The sequence below is a fragment of the Ochotona princeps genome, chromosome 15, assembly GCF_030435755.1.
Source record: "Ochotona princeps isolate mOchPri1 chromosome 15, mOchPri1.hap1, whole genome shotgun sequence".
Taxonomy (NCBI): Eukaryota; Metazoa; Chordata; class Mammalia; order Lagomorpha; family Ochotonidae; genus Ochotona; species Ochotona princeps.
In genome coordinates, this window is record NC_080846.1 from 29,601,969 (window position 1) to 29,625,180 (window position 23,212).

At 41.4% G+C, this 23,212-nt stretch overlaps 1 protein-coding gene across 1 annotated transcript; it reads left to right on the forward strand.

The window, feature by feature from the left end:
* The first annotated feature begins 235 nt into the window (after positions 1-235).
* Positions 236-20,689, forward strand: LOC105941713 (GLIPR1-like protein 1). The gene is made up of 6 exons (XM_012926375.2): positions 236-559; positions 3,165-3,410; positions 6,097-6,197; positions 11,819-11,907; positions 20,087-20,353; positions 20,441-20,689. The coding sequence occupies exons 1-6, from the start codon at positions 236-238 to the stop codon at positions 20,530-20,532; spliced, it is 1,119 nt and encodes a 372-aa protein (XP_012781829.2). The 3' UTR covers positions 20,533-20,689.
* Positions 20,690-23,212: the final 2,523 nt, after the last annotated feature.

Sequence of the window (23,212 nt, forward strand, 5' to 3'; positions counted from 1 at the left end):
TAAAAACCCTCTCTCGCTGTCTTCCTACACACAGTATGAATGCACATGTTTGTAGAGAGACGTTCACCTAACCTTGTACTGCCTACGTGATCTGCATGATGATCTATGCTCCCCCTACAGGACGTCCAGATCTCAGCAGCGGCAGAAAGCACTTCGGGCCCTTCTGTTTCGCCACAGCAGAGGGCGCCCCAGGCTTCCCTGTCACCAGGAGCTTTTCTGCCAACCATAGTGTCCGATGGAGACAGTCTGCCTGGCATCCCCGCGCTGGGCTCGAGCCCAGACAGGAGGATGGAGCCGAGGGAGAGAGCGTGGTCCCTGGGCCGGGGAATTAGGGCTGCCGAGCCGTTACCGGTCTGCACAGCGTGGGCAACCTCCGCGTTTTTCCATGACTCTGAAGAGAAAATTTGGTTGCTTGTGGGCCTTAAGTCTGTACCTGGTAACCAGTAAATCTCTTAAACTCCCTTCTACCACTGACCAGAAATATATACAAGAGTGCGTCAAAGCCCACAACGATTTGCGTGGCCAAGTCAGCCCCTCAGCGGCCAACATGAAATACATGGTAAGGACAGACAACGGGCTAATCGCGCATTTCTCTAGTTCAGCCTAAGGAATCTGGGCAACTCATGGCTTAACTTTGTATTCAGTCAGGTGAAAAAAAAAAATCCACACCTCGGTTGGGCTGTCTTGGTCAGGGTCAAAGTGGAACGGAAGTAAGTGGGAGAACTGGCCATGAGCTCAATGCGGGGAGGGGCGGGGACAGGAGGGAAGCGGGCGGTTGGAAGTTAGTTGGTTTTCATCGCTAAGACTGATAGCTACGCTGCACAGGTACGTTGTTAATTGACTGTCATTGTTTGGGTAGAACTCCATTTCATACACCCAACAAGCTTTGTATTTTAAAAATAGCACAGGGATACAAGACATGGTACTGCCAGTAAACGCACATAAAGTAGAAATGAAGAACTGGAGAGAAGCATTGCCCACCAATGGAAATCAAAAGCCAGTAAACACACCTCTGCGTGTGCAAGACAAACTTCAAGTCAAAAACAGAAAAAAGAGGCAAAAAGGCCTTTAGGTTGTGAAAAAGGATCAACTTACTAATTACAGAACTATGTGTACGCATTGCTCAAGGCCCCAATTCTACAAAGCGATATATAAAAGGGAAATGTACTCCAATACAGTAACAGATGGGAACATATAACCTCATCATCAGCAGTGGACAATCAGGACAAAAATCAACAAGGAAACGTCAGAGTCAAAATCTCCTGCAGATCAAGTGAATCTCACGGATGCTTCCAGAACATAACTGCAGGATATACATTCTAATCCACAAGTGTGATGTTTTCCAGCATACAACACAAATGAGGACTCAAAAGCATCCTAAAGGAAAAAATATCAAAGCCATGTTATGAACCATAGGACAATTTAATAGTACAAGAAATCAACAACAGAAACGTAAGACATTGTGATGAATATTTGGAAAATAACATATCCTGGAACTGCTTTCCAGAATTATGAAAAATATAAAGACGATCAAAATGACCGTATCAGAGAAGGGTCTAGTGTTTGCCTCATCCTCCACCAAGATACTCCAATGCAGCTCTGTCTAGAAGGGAGTGCTACAGGAAGAGAACAGGGACAGGAGTTCAAAGTAGAACGACAAGGGACGTCTGTAGCAGGCACGGCTGCCTGGAGAGAGGAGAAATAGGAAGAAGGCCAATCCCACCGGTGCCTGAAAGCCTGGGCCTGCGGAGCTGCACAGAGCCCATCTTTGTGGCCTTCTCCCCCAGGTGACCCTCCCAGAGAGGTATCCAGCTGCCATGGATCAGCTGCTCATTGAGGAGCACTCCCTGGAGAACTAAAACTCCGGCACCTCAGAGGGAGAACCCACATGGTGAGCTACCGCACTGCTCAGAGCAGCATGGTTGCAGGGAGGTGCCACATCGGGACAGGGACTGCTCACCAGGAATTCTTGCGGGTATCCTCTCCAGGGGCCACAGAGGCATCTCTGCATTCTGGCAGGGAAGACTGAGCAACAAGAGAAGCTGGGCAGAGCAGGGCAGCTGCAGCCCTAGGGTCCAAGCACACACAGCACTCCGCACTGTGACAACAGGGCAAGCACGGATGTGAGAGCACGTAGGACTTCTCTTGTTGCCACATGAAAGAATGGGTACAGGCTGGATTCCCACTCACCCACCCCCACCACAGCTGAGTGTAGAGGCTGCCACGCTGCCTACGGAGGGCACTTCAGAATGAGTGAGTCAGTGCATTGGTCTGTGCACACATCTGGGTGGGATAAGGAGCTGGCACTGTGAGTTCACTCAGACATGTGAATCAGCTACTTCACCTTGGCACAGGGGAAAGCTGGGACACTGAACACACCAGTGAGTTTTGACATCCCCTCCCACCACTGACTGTAGCCAGAAGCGCTCCACCATGCCCATTTCAGTGTCACTCAGGAATCCCAAAGTACCTTCCGTCTGAACTGAATACAACCCATATTGTGACCTGCTGGATTCCCTGGCCAAGAGTCTCTGTATTTGACTTAGCACTAGCATGGCCCTCCACATGTTGCTCTCCAGCCCCAAGCTCAGAAGCTACCGAGGTGCTGCTGTTGTGCCCTCAGTGCTTGGGCTTGAGGTAGCTGAGTGCAACTGCAACCAGTGAGCAGCATGCAGAAGGTGGCCACTCCATTGGACAAAGGCAGTCACTCTCACATATCCAGCCACTTTCTCAGACCACATCTTAGGTCCCAAGTTCTCTACCCGGCGTTAGTGCAACTCTTGGTGCTCTGGATATAGGCAACAGTTTAGGAGTGTCTGAATGCACTCAGCTTATTTGGTGCTGTTGATTTCTTGTGTTTTTTTTTTAATGCATCTATATTTTAGTAACTGAAGAAAATTAATAACCTATCTGTGGTATTTGAAGTGTTTGAAGTATGTTCAATGTTGGTATATCTGACAAGCAAATTTCTCATCTAGATTCATGGAGATCAGAATTAACAAAACATTTTGAAGTTAAATTTTAAGCAATAGTGTTCACAGCCAGCAGCTCATTGCATTTTGTTAAGTAGTAAATTGGGAAAAAAATTAACAGATTGAAATCACTGGATTAGTTTTAATGTAACTTAAAATGCACAACTAAATTTAATTTTTTTTATCTTTCAGATTTGGGATGCAACTTTGGCAAATTTGGCTAAAGGATGGGTAGAAACATGCCAATTGAAACATAACACCTGTGTAAAACTGCCATATGCATGCCTCAAAGAGTATGTATTTCTTGGAGAAAATATCTGGTTCAGTGTATTAGAAAATTTTACACCAACAAATGCGATTACTGCTTGGTACAATGAAACAGAATTTTATGATTATGATACTTTAGCATGTTCTCATGCTTGCGGTCATTACACACAGGTAAGAATTTAAGATCTTCTTAACTAGTCCTTATTTGTGCACCCTACAGTTGCACAGCAGTTTTTAGTATTTTGTCTTAATTTTATCTTAATTTCTTAAGCTTCACTTTCATTCGGGAGATATGTCCACTGATGAAAGAAGAATATGTGATGACATTTTTGAAACTTTAAGAATCTTGTTATACTTTTTTCATTTAAATGTTGCTCCATATTTTTAATGATCTGTGTTTAATGCTTTTTAATATATTCTGGATAATTCATCCATATCCCTTTATACATAAACCAGTAATAGTTCATTATTATGTTCCTATAGGGGAACCATGTTGCCTTCCTTTCCATGTATTTCTTGTGTTCCTACACATCTGGAAGATGTCATGTTCACTTCAGGTGACTAATTCTTTTCATTGCTGGTTTTATGCTTGGAGATATACAACTGGATACTGGTTTGGTAAAGTGCTTCATATTTAGTCCTAATTAGATTCTGTAGTCTAGTCTCCATACATCTTCATTTGCAGTGGTTGATTTTAGCCATAGTTGGGACCTGAGACTTTCCCTTGGGACAGTATGTCTACTGAGTGTACTGCTTTTCAGGTCTTGGACAGTCTTCCAAGGGAAGGACTGGTGTGATGAGCTTTACAGGTGGTCTTGCCAGCATTTTGGGTGTGAACTTGATCTGAAAATTCTCACAAAGAAAAAAAACCCACAAACATTGCACAGCTCGCATCCTATCCTCCAACTCCCAGGGGCGTTTTTCTTTGTTTCCTGATTTTCAGTATCTTGTAACTCATTATTTCTGAAAATTGCTCCATTTCTTTGAGTTGTTTATCTGTCCTTGTTATTCCTTATTGATAAAAGGTGAAATTCACTTTTTGAACATGCTTTAATCCCAAACACAGTATTGAACATCTAGGAAAACTTTTTTTAAAAAGCTTATTTTTCTCCATATTTGCCCACCTGTACAAGCTGAATAAACAGAGTAACTTGACATATGTATCAGACATATGGTAAAAAAAAAAAAAAAGCAGCTTCCATGTTTCTTGCTGCTCACTCTGTTCAGTGACAGAATCCCTCTGAGGGCAGCTCCCCACTGGGACATCAGGACAAAGGTTGCTGTTAAAGAGTGTGATTTCATTCCTGCTGGGAAAATTGAAATAAAATTTCAGGTGCCTTGATAGCATGTCAAGTACAATATCCCTAATGTAGCATTAAGGATGGCTCACACACATATTTCCTTTGTCTGTAGTTATGTTCTAAAGCTCAGTTGTACCCTTCTGCTCTGTAGGTACCCTTCCCCCTTAGCATATCTGTACCAGAAATCACAGTTCATACCTCATTGCCTAATTTACATGAAATCTCAAATAATTAAGAATGAATTCATTCTTCTCATTCTCATTCATTGAATAACTATGGCTTGCTTAATGTTTTAAACAAAATGAGGTGAAACGTTCTTGCATTTGTGATCCACTATTATACATATGAAAGTGATAGCCAGTGTTCACATTGATCTTTCAGTGAGACTGTGAACCTGTACATAGTTAACATTTTCACTATGCACAAAGCAGGAGATCACAATTTAGATACATTGAGCAAATAAGCTTCATGAATAGTTATTTGTGAACCAATTTAAACAGGAGTTATTGAATATATGTGCTTATAAAGTTTATTAATTTTGTAGACATTAAAGGGAGAGGCATCTTTTACTTATATAGCTTTGTTTCATTTTATTAAATGGGGAACTAGCTCAGAATTTATCTGCTTGCACAAAGACTGCAAGCAAAAGTAATCTGTTAATTCTCAGTTCTTTGTGTTTTATTGAAATGTGCAAATAAGAACCTTGGGAATATAGTTGCTAAAACTACTGATTTCAATTATATCAACAATTGAAATAAGTGATTAATTAATTCTCTTATGACATGGGCTAATGTGACTGATAATGAAGTTGTCAAGTAAATGAACTCAGAAAACTCATTTACGCTGTCGAAATCTATTCCTTTTGTATAATGTTGTACGTCAGTATTTTCCTCCTTACCCACTCAGAGAATGTTGAAAAGTTCCATTCTCAGTTTTACAAGGACTGGTAATTATCTTTGCATCTTTATCTCTCACAATGATAGCTTTCCACATCAATATTCTTCAATAACTTTGTTATTCTTTGCAACCAGAGGGGGAAAATACTCATTTAGCCTTTTTATAGGGGATAGTTTTCTCAATGAACTAATCCCTACCTTTCTCTTTTGATCCACCAAAGGTAAGGACATGGCTGGAACTGTAAAATTAAAATGTAAGCATTTACCAGAATGTTTCTGAGAAAAGTGCATAAAAGCAAATTATCACTTCACTCTATAAGTTTCTTTGCAAATTGTTTGAATGTTGTTATATTTATGGAAAGAATTAAAATATATTTTTTCAATCACATAGAAAAAGTTGTGATTTCAACTATAAATTTTATTATTGTTTTTATATATGAAAATAAATTTGGGGAGTAAAAAAAAAATAGTAGCCCACATGAAAGTACCCTTAACAAAATAGTTATTTAAAACTAAATACTGGGTATTAGAAAAATATATATTGCCCAAATATTTATGTATACATTTTTCTGTAGCTTATCAAAGACTATGCTAGTCTCATTATTTTTTGCTGGCATATAATTTTTTTCATGTTTTATTTTAAAATTTCTTTCCTTACAGGTAGTTTGGGCCAGTACATATAAAGTTGGTTGTGCGGCTAAAATTTGTCCCAACCTTGGGTCAGCTACAAGTACAATATTTCTCTGTAATTATGCACCTTCGTAAGTTATCTTGCTATTAACAATATATTACATTGAAACAAATGTTAACAATTGTTCACCAAAAGCTGTTACATTAGAAACAACTGTATTTGTGTTAAGGAAAGTCTCATTCTACAACAAGACTAAATGGCTAGATGAAAACAGAAGTTGGTGATAAAATGCTGTGTTGTATAGAGAAGAACCAGGAGCAAGCGTTGTGGTACAGGTGGTCGAGCTGCTCCTGGGCATCCCTGAATTTCATGAGAGTCCCGGGACTGACTCCTGAGGCCTGCATTTCCAGACCATTTTCCTTCTAACCTGTGTAAGAGGCAGAAGATTCTATTTGGATTCCTACCACTCATGTGGGAGACCTAAATGGAGATCCTGTCTCCTGGCTTCAGCCTGGCCCAGATCAAGTTGTGGGAATTTGCTGGATAAGCCAGCAAATTTTTAAAAAATCTCTTTTCCTCTCTTTTCTTTCTTTGTGTCTTTCTCTTTGTCTCTCCTTCCACACTCTTTCTTTCTCTGTCTCTCCTTCCACACTCCTATCTTCCAAATAAATGAAAGAATAAAATTCTGCCTAAACAATGAAATATTTAAACATGAGGGTAAAAATGATGGAATCATTCTTTAGTAAAAGAGGGGGAAAGAAAAAAATTTAGAACATGACTATGTATCTAAACAATGGGACACAAAAATGTTGCAAATATGCTCTAATACAATGAGAGTGGAAATAAAACACAACTGAGAATGAGGGTAAAAGCACATCCTTCATTTAAAAGATCAATATAATCATCGATGATAATTGTGTATGTAACCAAAAATGTGAAAACCTAATAAGGGGCTCAAAAATTGAAATTCTACAACTCTAATCCTAATTTATCTACAAAAGGAATTTAAAAAATAAAATGTACAAAAGATGAGGGCACAGACAATAAATATACAGAATAGCAAATAGAATATTATATATTTCAAAATTATTATGGAGAGGTAGAAAGTATATCTCTCTGTATTCTTTTCCATTGTTCTCAAAGTCACAAGCAAGAATGACAAATTGTCTAAAAGTTTGAAAACAATTTTTATAGATATTAAAGAAATTGAAGCATTTCTAAATGTTATTTGTCACTATATTTTCTCTTAAGATTACTTACCTGAATTGGAATTGGAAAGAGGAAAATTACACGGGCTTCTTCCCCAACAATTGATGAAAAAATAGTGTAGTACCATGTTGCTTCAAATATGTTATGTTTCAGGGTGCAAATATACATATACAATAGTTTTCTTAAATGTCTTGTGAAAGCATAGGGAATAAAATGACATCACTCCTGGCAAGTAATAGAGACCAATATACTCTTCCACCTGAAACAACAACGTAAAGCCATAGTTTTCAAGCTGCTTGGCTAGAGCTCTGATCCCTGAGCAATAGAAAATAAATAGTTAACCCAATATTGTGCCAGCTTTACCTGGAAAGACTATACCATGGCACATGGAGTGCACAGGGTTGGGATACAAAGACGGAGCTCATTGTATTTGCTGAGTGGAAGAAACAAAGCTTAGAGCGCCAGGAAAGTACAGATACACTTCATGCAATAGAATATCAAAGAAAAGAGAACTGCTCACAAAGATTCCTAGAGATCTGCTTAAAAAGGGTATTCCTTAAAAAGTCTACAAAGTAGTGATTAGTACGTGGTTGCAGGAAAACTACCAAGTAAGAATCACCGTTTCAGGTTTCAAACCTATCAAAAGCCAAGATCCAGGAACTTTTTCCAGGTCTCCCATATAGATGCAGGGGCCCAAGGACTGGGCCATCCTCTGCTACTTTCCCAGTCATAAGCAGAGAGCTGGATCAGAAGTAGAGCAGCTGAGACTCTAACCAGCACCCATACAGGATGCTGACAACCCAGGTAGAGGATTAGCTTACTACACTATTGCAACAGGCCGATACTAGCAATTTTTGAACATTATTGATATAGCATTGAGCAGGAAAATAAGACTTATAATGAGGAAAAATAATCTGCTCAAATAGCTGCTAAGTTGACAAAGATGTTAGAATTAGTAGAGAAAGACATTAAAATAGCTTTTATAACAACTTTCTCTATTTTCATAAGTTAGGTACAGTTATGGAAGATAGTGAAAACAGAAAACACAATGTCTGAAATGAAAAAAGTTCAATTAGTAACAGATTAGCCATTCTAGATGGGGAGATTCATGAATTCTGTGTCCTAACAATAGAAATTTAGTTAAAATTATTAGTCATGATCTGCCATATTTGTAGACTGTACCACAAAAAATTAGCATAAAACATTATTTTCAAGCACACATGAAACATTTACCAGGGTAGTTCATATTCTGGCCTATAAAATAAGTCTTAATAAATATAAACAGCAAAATCATACAAAATACATTTTCTGTACCCAATGGGATCAAATTATAAACAACAGAGTAATCCTTAGAAATCTCCAATATTTGCATAAAAATACACTTCTAAATAACTCATGAGTCAAAGAAGAAAGAAAATAGGAAATTAGAGAATATTTTTACCTCAATATAAATAAAAACAGAATGGAAACCTTATGGCAATTAAAGCCCATAATGGAAATGGAAACTGGTTTCAAATCAATGATTTTGTCTTGTACTTAAGAAACTACAAGTTCAGACATGTCAACAGAGCAGCCTCAGCAGCTGTGGGGTGAAGCAGCCCGTTAAAGAAACCTGTAAGAAGGGCCCTAGTAGGCTTTTCTGAGTCTCCTAAAGGATATGTTCAGATGATCATCATAACCACAAGTAACTTGACTGGAGTGTTGGTTGGTGGTCAGTCTATCATTGTGGAGCCTGGAATTACAATCCTCTAAACTTTAGAGAAAGTTGGTGTACAGATACCCTAATTCTGTTATCGTGAAAGGCTATCCGTTGCTAGAAATGAAGGATGTACCTTGTTGAAATCAAGGAAGCACCTAAGAGTGTAGCTGCACGTGTCATGCCAGAAATGAAGGGCTGGAAGGTAATCTGAAGGACCAAACTATGATGTTTGGAAGTGATAGAAGCCAATTCTAAGGAGGTAAATGTGCTGTAAGAGGGCAAGACCATTGGGCCAATGGTAAAGCTGCTCTACTTCCCTTCCAGCTCCCTGCTTATGGCCTGGGAAAGCAGCAAAGGATGGCCCAACCCCTGGTGATCTTGTACACGCAGGAGAGACCTGAAGAGGCTGTTAGTTCCTGGCTTTGGATGGGCTCAGTTCCAGCTGTGGTGGCCATTTGTGATGTGAACCAGTAGATAGAAGATCTTTGTCTCTCCTTCCCTCCATGTTAATGTGCCTTACCAATAAAAATAAATATATCTCAAACAAAAAAAAATCTCATGACCAGATACATTCATGTACTGATTGCATCAGGTTTACAAACAACTAGAGATACTCAATTTTTTATGAGTTAGAAAATTTGTGCATCTATTAGTTCAATATAATCCTAATAGTAAGACCAGCATGTTTATATGGCACAAATTAATAAGTCATCTAAAAATATTGTGTGAAACAATCATTTGTAAATGACATGGACATACGACAAGTAAAATAACTTCAAACAAACAAATTTGAAAGCTAATGCTAATGCTAATGCTTTTGCTTTGAAAATGACCTAAATAGAGTAATTATAACATATGGGATAGGTATACAGTTAGAAAAAATATGTAAGTAAGGTGAAATGATCCAGTAATAAATCTACACACAAATGGCCACATTTGTTCAATTGGTTTTCCTTTCATAAATATGCAAAAGCAATCCAGTGTGGGTAAAATAGTAACTTAAACAAATGGTGCTGTGTCATCCACATGAGTGGGAAAGGTGACTTCAATACACATGATATGAGAAAATTAATGCACAGTGGTCACAAACACAAATGAAAAACCTAAGATATAAAATTTTTCAAAGAAAAACATGTGACCTCTAGACAGTCCCAACTAGTACAACTAAGGCATGATCCATAAAACCAGGTGTCTTTCAGAGATGCTGGGGAAACAAGATGTAAAAGACAAGCCATAGTTGAAGTCTGCAAATCATACACCAAATAAAGTACCTGTGCTGAAACTACAGAAAAAACTGTCACAAGTCAATATCATGACAACTTCAAACTCAGCATTTTCAATTTATTTGTTTTCCTTAAAAGGAAAACATGCAGAGATAGACCTGTGTATCTCACACGCACATCGGAGGGAACTCAGCTAGCTCAACCCTCACCTGTTGCATTTCCTGTGGCGATTAGCAGGAAGCTGTTAGCAGAAGTGGAGTCAGGATTCAGATGCAGACCCTCTGGTGTGGATTGTGGATATCCCAAGCAGTGTCTTAACTGCTGCGCAAATGCATTTTGTTTTGGAAAATGGACACAAGACTAACAAAGAAGATATGAAGTTACAAACATCCAAAGAATGTTCAGCAACATTAGTCATAGGAAAATACAACCAGACTAGAGGGTGGCCACTCCATTTGCTAGAAGAAAATGTGGAAGACCTGCAATTGTCCATTGCTGGTAGATGTACACACACATAAACGCTTAGATATGAATGTTCAAAATGTTCAAAGGAACTGCGTTTATAGTAGTCCAAAGCAAATGTCCAATAGGTGAAAGAATGCATAATAATTAATGGCATCTTCCCTAAGTCAGTGTTAGCAGCATTATTATAAGGGTATTCAAAATATTCACAGAAAAAATGCAATGAACATTTGGCAGTGCCCTTGAGCTTTTTGGTTCGTTTTTTGGCTGTTGTTTTTTGTTTTTGTGAAATCTAGAATATAACACTTTTCAAAGTCCTCAACAGACACACAGCTGATAACGACAGAGACTTACCAGAAACATGCAGGCTTATATTATTTTTTTAAAAGATTTATTTATTTCATTACAGTCAGATATACAGAGAGGAGGAGAGACAGAGAGGAAGATCTTCCATCCGATGATTCACTCCCCAAGTGAGCCGCAACGGCAGGTGCGCGCTGATCCGATGCCGGGAACCAGGAACTTCCTCCAGGTCTCCCACGTGGGTGCAGGGCCCCAGCGCTCTGGGCTGTCCTCTACTGCTTTCCCAGGCCACAAGCAGGGAGCTGGATGGGAAGTGGAGCTGCCGGGATTAGAACCGGCGCCCATAGAGGGATCCCAGGGCGCCCATATGGGATCCCAGGGCGTTCAAGGTGAGGACTTAAGCCGCTAGGCCACGCCGCCGGGCCCCAGGCTTATATTATTAAGAAGCAGGTATATTGGCTGTCAAATCTTTGCTCCAGAATAAGAGAAAAATAGATAGTAATTACAAAATTGTCCTTTTACATTGTGCTCTAAAAGCAGAAACTAGGGATTTTAATTGGAAATTTAAACTTCACCTATCATTGTACAAAAGGAAGAAATAATCATAGTGGCTATGGAAAAAGTTTGTACGTGACAGTTACCATGAGTTCAAATCTATTCTGAATTTCAGTAAATATTCAAGACTAGCTGCCAAGTGATTCAGGAATACCCTGTGAAAAGCAGTATTAACTGTTTCTTTGAATAAAATTAATACATATAAAATTGGGACAAAATTTCTGTTTTTCAACATTCATGATTTAATTATCCATACAACTTGCATTAAAAATTAGCTTATCAGTGTTTCTCTTTTCACAGAGGAAATTTTCGAGGTCAACACCCCTACAAAAAAGGACCACCCTGTTCTGAGTGTGAACAAAGTGAGAAATGCGTAAAGAATCTCTGCAGTAAGTAAAAAATATTTTATCTGAAGAATAAAGTTTCCATAAATTCACTACATGTTAAAATTTGATTCCTCAGCTTACTAGTTTATAAATAAGATTTGTTTGCTACAATATAATATGTAAATTATTTGACATGAATGATCATGCTTTAGATAATGCTTTGTGGTGGCCAAGCCTTATCATCCTGCACCTACTCTGACTCATGCATGTACCACTGGATACAGTCAGGTAGCCCAGCTGGCTGGTTGTTGTAGCCTTGCCTACACTGGTCTGCCCCAGGTCCCAGTTCTCACACTCACCAGTAGGAGCAGTGGCCCAGCAAGGGAGTCCTCATAGCCCCCAACCAGGCTTACCACCCCTCCTACTGGGTCTTGCATGTGTTGGTGGGAGCTGCGGCCCAGTTTGGCATGAACTACCTCACCCGGCATTTACCAGTGGGTGCAATGGCCTGGCCTGGCCCTGTCTGCCCCAGTTCCATGCTGGGTGCTGCAGCCTATCCCAGCCTACATGGCCCCCAGTCCTTGGCCTAATGTAAACTGGCTAGTATTGAGGCCCAACCCAGCCTGTCCTGCACCCCATCCTGGTTCTCAGATCTTCCAGTAAGTGGTCCACCATCAGGCCCACTTACAGACCCAGATTTCAAATGTGCCAGCAGGTGGTAGGCCCTTACCCAGCATAGTCTGCCCCCTCTGTCTTGGCCTTTGTATGAGCCGGTAGATGTTGCAGTCCAGCCCTCCCCATACCCTATTCTTGGGTATAGCTACAGGTGCTGCAGCCTGGACCAGCCCAGCCCATTCCCAACCCCAATAGCCATGAGTGTTGGAGGGTTCCTTGGTCATGCCTAACTCACCCCTTCACTACCCCCGGCTCTTGAGCAACCAGTTCTACAGGCATGGGCCCACATATCCCCCATAGACTCTGCCCTGAAACCTTGTTCTCTCATGTTCTGGCTAGTGTCATGGCCCAGCCTAACATTACCCATCCCTTGGTCCAACACTAACTGGCATGTACTATGATCTAGCACTGCCAGGTAGGCCTCCAGCCTTAGCTTTAATGTGTACTGGTGAGTGGTGGTCATTGGTGGTCAATGCTATCTACCCCAGTTCAGGTCTCCCACTTGAGCATGTGCATTGGTCTAACCCAGAAGGTCCTTCAGTTTCCATCCTTGAAACCACTCAGTCTCAGCCCCCTGGCTTACTTATAAGTAGAGTGGCCTTGTTAATGAAAGTCCCTCAGGAGACATTACTCACCTTTAATATACTTCCTCAGCAGTCTTCCCTCCCACACATCACCTTATTACCTTACCTGAGCTATCCGTATTCCCTGCCCCTAGCAGTACATGGGTTTTCCAGTCCAGTCTTCTCAAGCCCAGTCTTCCAGTGAGGTGGTATTTTGGCCCACCCAAGCTCCTAGCACTCATGCTGGCCTGAGACCCTACCTCTCTACCCACCCAAGAACAGTGCACATTCAAAGTTCCCCATGCCTTGTCATGCATCATACCACACCACTATGCTAACTTAGGCTCCCCACTCCCCTCCTCCCACCCTTCCTGGGGCAAGTATATAGAGAAATCCCCAGGCTCACTCTGCCTGCCTGGACATGAGCCCCCAGGTCCCTGCAAACTCCTGCTGCTGCCATGCCTCAGGCCCCCTGCAAGCCCTCACCCCTATGCCACCACAAGCTTGCCCATATCAGCCCAAAGCAGGCATCCATGCCGGTTGCTAAATTATTTTTAAGACAGCCATCAATACTCACCCCAGCAACACCTCACATCTCCTACTTCATGGTCTTGCTCCCATCCAGTAAAGACTATTTTCCTTCCTCATCATTTTCTTACCATTATGGAATATGAATTTTTCTATATTCAAATTAGATCTATGTATAATATTACATTGGAATTATTGTCCCTCTAATATCAAATTTAATTGTAAGCAGTTCCAAAGTAAACTTGTTTACTTTCTGTTTGCAAACTAATAATTTCTAGTCAAAGGGATAAAAATAACAATGATTCATTCATTGTTTTTCTTCCCGCTTCTTCCCAGTAACCAAACCACAGTCATTTCTTGGTTGAACCTCCTGAAACTGCCTGTTTCTCATTTTCCTTTACTCAAAATTGTTTTGCATAGAGAAAATAAAATCGCTCCTTTTCTAAAACCACTCAATTGCTTCTGATTACAATGAATTGACAATCTGATTGGAAACCCATTGGCCAACCTGGCCCACACCTCCTCTCCTCTGTTATTTTTGGTATTCCTTTTTTGAAACACTAGGATCCATTATCACCACTCTTGAATATTTCATTTTCTTTCTAAAAACTCCAACATTTGGATCATTGGTAGCTCTGTTTCTGGTTTCAGATTTCTTATTTGAGGTTGTCCCTTGGCTTTGGTGATATGCTGAATGTCTTGGTGTCTGAATTGTCTGTAAGACAGCCATCCATGCTCTGCACCAACACCTCCAGTCTCCTACCTCAGGCTCTTTTTCCAGTAGATCTCTGTCCCCATCCCTTGAATAAGATCTTGGTTTTGTGTCATTTGGGGTCCTACCCTCAAAAAAAAAAAATCTAGAGGCACTGGCTTTGACTGAATTGGAACAGCCACCATATAAAGAAAACCATGACCTGCTACAAAAATTAGCTTTGAGGAAATTTCTAAAAGAGGAATCGTCCTGGTGTTGAACCCCAGCTGAGCTGCAGATAAATGCACAGGGTTGCTGAACCCTGTTGATCCTACATATGGCAAAGAATCACCCATCAGAGACAGTCAACCTGGATTAGGGAGAAAAGCAATAAGTTGTTTTGATTACATTACATTACAATTATCATTACATTCTGGAGACATTTATTTCACAGTAATAGATCACTGAAATGTTTGCTATGCCTAAAAATGCTTTTACTAAATACTCAGTGTGTTCAAAACAAAAATATGGTTGTTTCTACTTTTTTCTCTGCTGAGTGGATGGAGTCAAGGTTGTTCACATCAATCCAGAACACACAATTGGATTAGAAGTTTTGCAAAGCTCAGTTGTGCCTTGCTGTCCCCACGCAATATTGTGGATTTAACCAATTTCTATGTGAGAGCTTGGTATGCTCACTGATACCCTTCTCTGTCAGGTCTCACCTCCAATCCTTATTGCCTGCCCTGTGAAACTGCTGAAAGCTTTGCTTTGCTTCCAATAGCCTCATTAAATTAAATTACTAATTTTCATTGGAAAGGCAGATTTACATAGAGAGGAGACAGAGGTCTTCCATCTGCCAGTTCAGTCCTTAAATGGCTGCAACAGCCAGAGCTGAGCCTATCAGAATCCAGGAACCAGAAGCCTCTTGCAAGTCTCCCAAATGCGTGTAGAGGCCAGAGCTCTTGAGCCATCCTCTGCTGCTTTCCCAGGCCATAAAAAGGGAACTGAACTGTGAATAGAGAAGCCAAGGACACAAATGATGTCCATATGGGATGTTGGCACTTGGAGGTAGAGGATTACCCAGTGAGCTATCATTCTGGCCCCCTTAGCTTAGGCTTCAAGCCTCTTCCTCCTCTTCACAGTTTCAAGATTTATTAAATAAATCTATTTGTTTTGTATTGTGCTTGGATGTTGCCTTATAGAACCAATGATTTTGTCCTTTTGGGATTGACTTATTTCACTGAGCTGCAGGGTCTCTACTTGGAACCGTTGTTTTACAAATGCTACACATACATACAGAGAAGTAAAGATATGTCACAGTAGGCATCTCTACTCCTGAATAAAAAAAGGACTCTGAAAAAATATACCTTGACAACATGATACTAGATTGTCTATCATTGTCTATACCTAAAATACCACAATGTAATAAACAGCAAAACTTGTAACTGTTACTAAAGGATTATACCACTGTAATAATGTTGGGAGAAACGGTGGGAGGAGAAAATAGGGAAGGAAAAAGAGGAGAACAAAGGGGGGGAATCCTTGTTCTTACAAAAAAGTATCATGGAAAATAATGAAAATAATTTTTAAATAGTGAAATGAGAGTATGTTATTGTAAAAATTTAAATAAATCAATAAGAAAAGAGGAAGTTGGATGGGGAGCATGGGCAAGAGTAAGGATAGGCTGTGAATTATCAGTATATACTCAATCTTTATTGTGACATTCACTCACATTATATAAATGAGTTATTAAGAAAAGATTCATCAAATAACAGGACTGGCATGATGGTTCAGTGACTAATCCTCCACCTAAAAGTGCCAGCATCCATATTGGCTCCAGTTCATATACTGGCTTTTCCAATTCCCATCCAGCTCCATGCTTATGCCCTGGGAAAGCTCAGATGATGGCCCAAAGCCTTGGGACCCTGCAACCACATGGAAGACTGAGAAAAGGTTCCTGGCGCCTAGCTTCGGATTAGCTCACTCTGGCCATTGTGATAATTTGGAACGTTAACCAGCGGATCGAAGATTGTTTGTCTCTCTTTCTATCAACCTGTCTTTCCAAAAATAGATAGATAGATAGATAGAAAAGCTTTTTTAAAAAAAAGGATTCATCAAGTAACTTAGGGCTGGCATGATGGCTTAATTGGTTCATATGCCACCTGCAAGCACTGTCATACCATAGGGGCACCAGTTTGTGTTGCAGCTGCTCCACTTCCCTTCTAGCTCCGTGTTTATGTCCTGGAAAAGAGACAGAGACTGACTCCAGTACTATGAACCATGTGTGTGACCCAGATGAAGCCGCTAAGCTGGCTTCAGCCTAGCCCAGACTATTTGGGCAGGAAACAGGGAGAGAAGATTATCTGTTTTTTTTGGTTTTTTTTTTTTCTCTTTAACTCCTCCTGCTAAATAAAATCTTTAAAAAGACAAGATTTCTAGTGAAACCCAGTCACATGTTAATTTTCAAAACAAACTGAGAGTTAAGTAATAGCCCCCTAACCCAACAGTAGGGCACTCTTTGATTCTTTTGACAAAGCCAATTTGGTCTTATAGCTTATTTCATAGATGCATAGCTTCTTACTCATTTTTTAGTTTATAAGTTTGTAAGTAAGTTTGGCACTTAATTTTAAAATTACCATTGGCCTCTAATGTCCCTTCTTTACCTTGCCATAGATGATTTTAAATTTAAGATTTAGCAGCCTTATCAAAGCAGTGGAATTTGGTGATACTGCTTGTTTTTATATTTGGTTATGGTCAGCGTGAGATTCTAACTACTTTACTTTTGAATGCTTGGGAGACATACTCTGTATGTGTATGTATTGTGTCTGTGTATATGTGTACATGCACACACTTTGTGCTTATAAATTTTAAATTGATGATTTAAATTATTTAATGGTTACATGATACTCAGGCTCAGGGGAAACTTTAAAATTTTCTGTTATATACACATTTTCATGAAATTCTTTTATAAATTTATCTTTGCTGTATCTGTAGTTACATTGCACCTAAGTCTTCTGGTGCTACGGGTGGAGGATTAGCCCACTATGCCATGGTGCCAACCCCAAGAAAGATTTTTAAACACTAGAATTTGAGGAACATGCTTATTTTTTTAAGTTTAAAGGTCGAACGAATTTTCTCGTTTTGATCAACGTATCCTCAAAACCTAGGAGAAAAATAGACATTTTCCATTTTATAATTTTAACTTTTTTTTTTTTAATAATCCATTTTATTGTATTGTTGTTGACAATCTTTACATAGTTAACTATAGTTGAAGGAAAATCAAGAAAGAGAAGAGAAAAAAAAAAAAAGGTTCAGGGGGATAGGGAGGTGGGCAATGCTATTATGTCCATATTGTTTCCATCATGTATCTGAGGTAAAAGGGGATATTGAGGGAGAAGCCCCACCCGGTTTCCCGCCCACCCCAAGTCCCGGATGTGGGGCATGCTCTGAGATATGTGCTCAAGTGGAGTTAATAGTTCTCCAGTTATGAGTCACTGCCAGTTTCGCTCGATGAGGTGGTCCATTGATTGATATGGTCCATCATGAAGTCTCCATTTGTCCCATATTTCGCTGCCAACATGTAGCTGAGATGAATGATTGTCCTATTCTGTCTTCTGTCTTTTCTTGGTTAGAGTTCTGAGTCCAGCAGTTCAAGTGGGGAGATCTCCAAAGATACTTTGAGGTATTCCCAGACCAGATTCTTGTATGTTCTAGCAAGCACAGGGCCCGGCACAGTCCATCACCCTGATCAGCTGGTGGTTGCAATTGCTGTGTTGGTTCTGTTTTCAGTCCCGAGTTGCACTGGAACCAATGGGTGTTGCAGTCCAGTCTGGTTCGGCCCTTACATCAACCAGTGGGAGCTGTAGCCTAGTTGGGGCGACCCACAATAACCCCCACCAGACCGCCCCCTACCCTGGTTTGCCAGTATGTGTAGCAGAAGACCAATCTGTCCCCCATCCCATTTGGCTCTGGTACTTGTCAATGGGTATTAAAGCTTGGTTTTATCTAACCAACTCAACCATCTAGCCCTCACAGATATTGTTGAGTACCTCTCTATCTAGCCATCCCAGCCCCCATCCTAGTTTTCATGCCCTCCCACGGGAATAGTGACCCAAGAAGGGGGAACCCACTTTTTCCCTCCCAGGTCTCTCTGTCCCGGTTTATGCACTCTTTAGGTGGTCCTGTGATTTGACTCGACAGAATTAGTCCCCAGTGCCAGCTTCTGCCAGCTGATGCTGTGGCCCTGATCTTGTCCACATGCAGCGCACAGGTGTTGTAGCCTTGCTTAGTCGTGTCTGTCTCTATCCCAGCCAACACTCTCCAGTGGGAGTGGTTGTCCAGCGAGGGGGCCAGCCCCTTAACCCCCCCGCCAGCTCTGCCCCTCCCTTCCTGGATCTCACGTGTGCTGGATGGGTGCTGCATTCATATCCAGTACAGGCAACCACGCCCTGGCGTTCCATAATGTGTACTGGTTTTGTCGCAACCAAACCCGGCCCATTCCACACTCTGTTCTGGTGATCGGATTTGCCAGAGGATGACATGAACTGATTCAGCCTGGTCTGCTCCTGACCCATGCCGAATGCATGCCAGTGGGAAACTTTCCATGGCCTATTCTGGGCTGTTTCCAATCATGCTTCTCGCGCTTACCTGCAGGGACTGTGTCCTGCCAGAGCAGTTGCCCAGGCTCCTCCATCAGAACCCCTCCCAATGCCAGATTTTGCGCTTGCCAGGGGGTTCTTGAGCCAACCCTACTCAGTTCACCTCCTGTCCTAGCAGGAACAGTGGCTTTTCCTGGCTGGCTTTCACCCCATTCTGACTCTTGTTGTTGGATGTTTCAGCCCAGCCATGGCTCGTCCATACCCACATACAGCTCACACATGGCTCAGAAGGGGATTGAGACCCAGCCTAGTCAGTCCCACATCTACCCTGTTTCTCCATAACACCAGATGGTGCTGGGATCTGAACCGGCCTGGTGCATCCAATCCCAGCCCACACTAGTGCCTCGGGTGACTGCAACTGTTTCCTAGATAGAACGCAGCCCCCATTCCAGCACATACACCCCTTGGTGGGAACCTCATCCCAGCTGTGGCATCCCAGATTGGGACTGTTCCTAGCCGTAAATCACACACCTGCACGTGGTTGCTCCGAGGACCATTAGGTGCCAGCCTGCTACACAAGCCGGAGCTTATCTTTTACTTGATAGGTGTTCAAAGCTCAGCATTATTAAGGGATTGGAAGTTCTTCAAAGGAAGAGTTACTGGCATTGGGAATCTTTAGGATTGACTCAGATCCCAGAAACAGTGGGGTCACTCTAGAGCTATCTCAGCAGCGATTCAGATGTCCAATACCCCAGAGTTCCCCGGCCGGGCGGCCAGCAGGCACAGCCTGGCGCCAAATGGCGCACCCAGGCATGTCCGGGCCCAGCCCGCCATGAGCCATGGGCACATGGCGGACTGGGTTCGGGATCCGAGCTAGACGTCCTCTCCCGCAGCCCTCGGCTCGCCTCTGGCAGCCGGAGGTTAAATCCTGCAGGCCCAAGGTTGCGCCCCTCCCCAATCCCGTTCACCCACCACCCAATGAGGGTGGTGGGTGGGTCCCGGACATGCCCAGTCACGGAGGCCTCCCCCCTCTGCGTACTCACCCCAGAAGGAAGCAGGCCGCACCCAGGCATGTCCGGGCCCAGCCCGCCATGAGCCATGGGCACATGGCGGACTGGGTTCGGGATCCGAGCTAGACGTCCTCTCCCGCAGCCCTCGCTAATTTTAACTTTTTTAAACTATTTTAGAAATGTCAAAAATTGTTGCAACTCAACCTACCAAACGTACCACAACCACAACCACTACCACCACTACACGGGATGTTGCCGCTGCCTTGGCTGCTGCCGCAGCAGCTGCTGCTGCTGCTTTTGCTGCTGCTAAAACGACAAAGACCGTGAAGACTATGAAGGCTTCCACCTCTACCACCACCACCACCGCCAGCACCACCACCACCACCACCACCGCCAGCACCATCACCACCAAAACTACTGATACCCAGACTTTCCCAAATTATCGTATGTATTGACATAGTTCAGTATTAACTACAGTATTTGCTCCTCTGGAAATTAAACTAAGCCTTAATTGTTGTCTTTTCTCAACAGAGTTTGGATTTGATACTCCAATGGCGAGCGCTGCTCACAAGAAAGCATGTAATCTACTGAGCCTCAGCTTTATTCTCCAGAGAATAATCTAATGTGACAATAAAGGAACAATTTATGATTAAATGTCGATCATCATCAGTTTAGTTCTCCAGTAAATATTCTAGTCTTGCATCTAATGTATTACATTTAAATGTAACATTTTGATTCGAAATACACAGTGTGGAAAATGAGTAAACACTACAGACTTGAGTTTTTTTTAAGCCATAATGATTTCTATGCAAAAAGGATCATGCTTTCTACCTTTCTAATAAGAATGTGTTATTTAAAAAAACTAAAATGGGTTTGGTGTGATGGCTCAGTGAATAAATTCTCACGTTACTTGCGCCAGGATCCCGTATGGGAGTTGGTTCGTGTCCCAGATGCTCCACTTCCCATCCACCTCCCTGCTTATAGCCTGAGAAAACAATAGAGGATGGCCCAAAGCCTAGGAACTTTGTACCCATGAGAGAGACCTGAAGAAGCTTCTGGCTCCTCGCTAGGATCAGCTCAGCTCTGGCCATGTCAGCCATTTGGGGAGTAAAGCAACAAATGGAAGATCTTTGTCTCTGTCTCTCCTCTCCATAAATCTGATCTACCTTTCCAATAAAAAAGGAAAAAAAAGAAACTAAATCTATTGATATCACTTTCTTTATATACCAGTAGTTTCCTTTATGGTTTCCAACATAGTAATGATAAATAACTGATAAAATAATTAAGGAATAAACCTTAGGAAGGAAAACCAACTCAGTTTTGACATTTAAAAAGATAAAATGTGCTGTTTGACATTACACCCTTTTAGGAGATTTTATTTTTAAATGTGCTTACTATAAATAACAAGATGTAATCTTTTTAAACAAATATTTATTTATTTCTATTTGAAATGCCAATTTACAGTGAGAAAAAAGAGAGGTTGTTCACTCCCCAAATGCCTGCAACAGTGAAAGCTGAACTGATCTGAAGCTAGGAGTTTCTTCCAGATCTCCCAGATAGGTGCAGGTGCCCAAGGACTTGAACCATCCTCTGCTGATTTATAGGGCCATAAGCAGAGAGCTGGATCAGAAGTGGAAAAGCCAGGATGTGAACCAGCACCCATATGGGTTGCCAGTGCTGCAAGACTAAGATTTAGCCTCCTGAGCCACTGCACCAGCCTCAGTATACCTTTTAAAAGCTCTGAAATTAAGTACAGTATAGGCAACCTCATCTATAAAATCCAAAGCACCACTCAATGTTGTCTGTATATTGCCCAATAATTACCTCTAAAACTGTGATCAGTTCCAAATACTAAAAAGTGACATGAAACTAAAGGCATTAAATTTCAAATCTGCTGAACACTCAGTATTCATCAAAGAAACGCTAATTGGGCAAAGAGACTAAAAGGAAGGAGGATGGGATTTTAAGTAACACTCAAAGGTCTAGTTGTGCTAAGTAGTCAGAATTTGTAGAGCAAGCGAGGAAGGTAAAAAGTAAAAGCTGGTGCTGCATCCAAATGCTGTCAACAGGCAGACTTTGGGCGTTGCAGTTGAGAGGCAGAATTCCTTCCTCAGGAAATCTCAGTCTGCACTCCTAAAGCCCTTCAGCTGATGGAGTGAATCCCAAGCATGTGAAGAGAATAATATGTTTGCATAAAGTTAACTGATTATAAATTTAAACTAACTCCTAAAGAACACTTTCTCAGCAGCATATGGACTGGGGCTTGACCAAACAACTCTGTCACCCTTGGATAGCCACAATGACTCAGAAAATTAGTCACCACACTGCTAACTCAGCATTAACATCATGGATATGAAGTCATTATCCTTTCAGGAATTTAAATTTTTGCTACTTTTAACATTTAAAATCGAATTTATGATGAATTTCTACCTAATTTGTAGTTTGAAACATACCAAAAGTTCAATGGCATGCATGAACAGAAAAACACTTTCCTGACTATTGCACTGTTTGTCATTATGCTCACTTCATTAAATTTTAATTGCAGTTTCTCATGAATAATTGATCTTCAACATATTTACCTCTTTAGTCAGAATATTCAGAAATTTTATTCTTCCAACAGCATATGCCTCCCTGAATCAGAGAAAGTAAAATTCTACAGAAAATACATAATAAAAAATAATCTTTACAAGTTGTATTCACTGATTTTTAAAAAATGTGTGATGAAGAGTATTAAATTATCACTTTTATGGCACTTACAAATAATGGCAGTTCCTAAAACCTGAGATCTCCATTTGGGAAAGCAGCACCCTCATTCATTCATGGAGTTTTTCCTTATTAGGGCCAAGATGTCACTTTCATTCCTTGTGATATCTATATTTATTTAATTATTAAAAGATTTATTTATTTTTGTTGGAAAGGCAGATATACAGAGAGGAGAATCAGACAGGAAAATCTTCCGTCCGATGATTCACTCCCCAAGAGGCCGCAATGGCCAGGAACCAGGAGCCAAAGCCAGGAATTTCCTCCAGGTCTTCCATGGTGCAGGGTCCCAAAGCTTTGGGCCGTCCTTGAATGCTTTCCCAGGCCACAAGCAGGGAGCTGGATGGGAAGTGGAGCTGCCGGGATTAGAACCGGCGCCCATATGGGATCCTGGGGAGTTCAAGGCGAGGACTTTAGCTGCTAGGCCACGCTGCCGAGCCGATATACATATATTTTAAAGTCCATGGATGGGACTGGGTCTCTGCCGTTTTGTTCACTCCATCTTTGAATTCATCTCTAGTGAACTCAGTTTTGCACAGACTC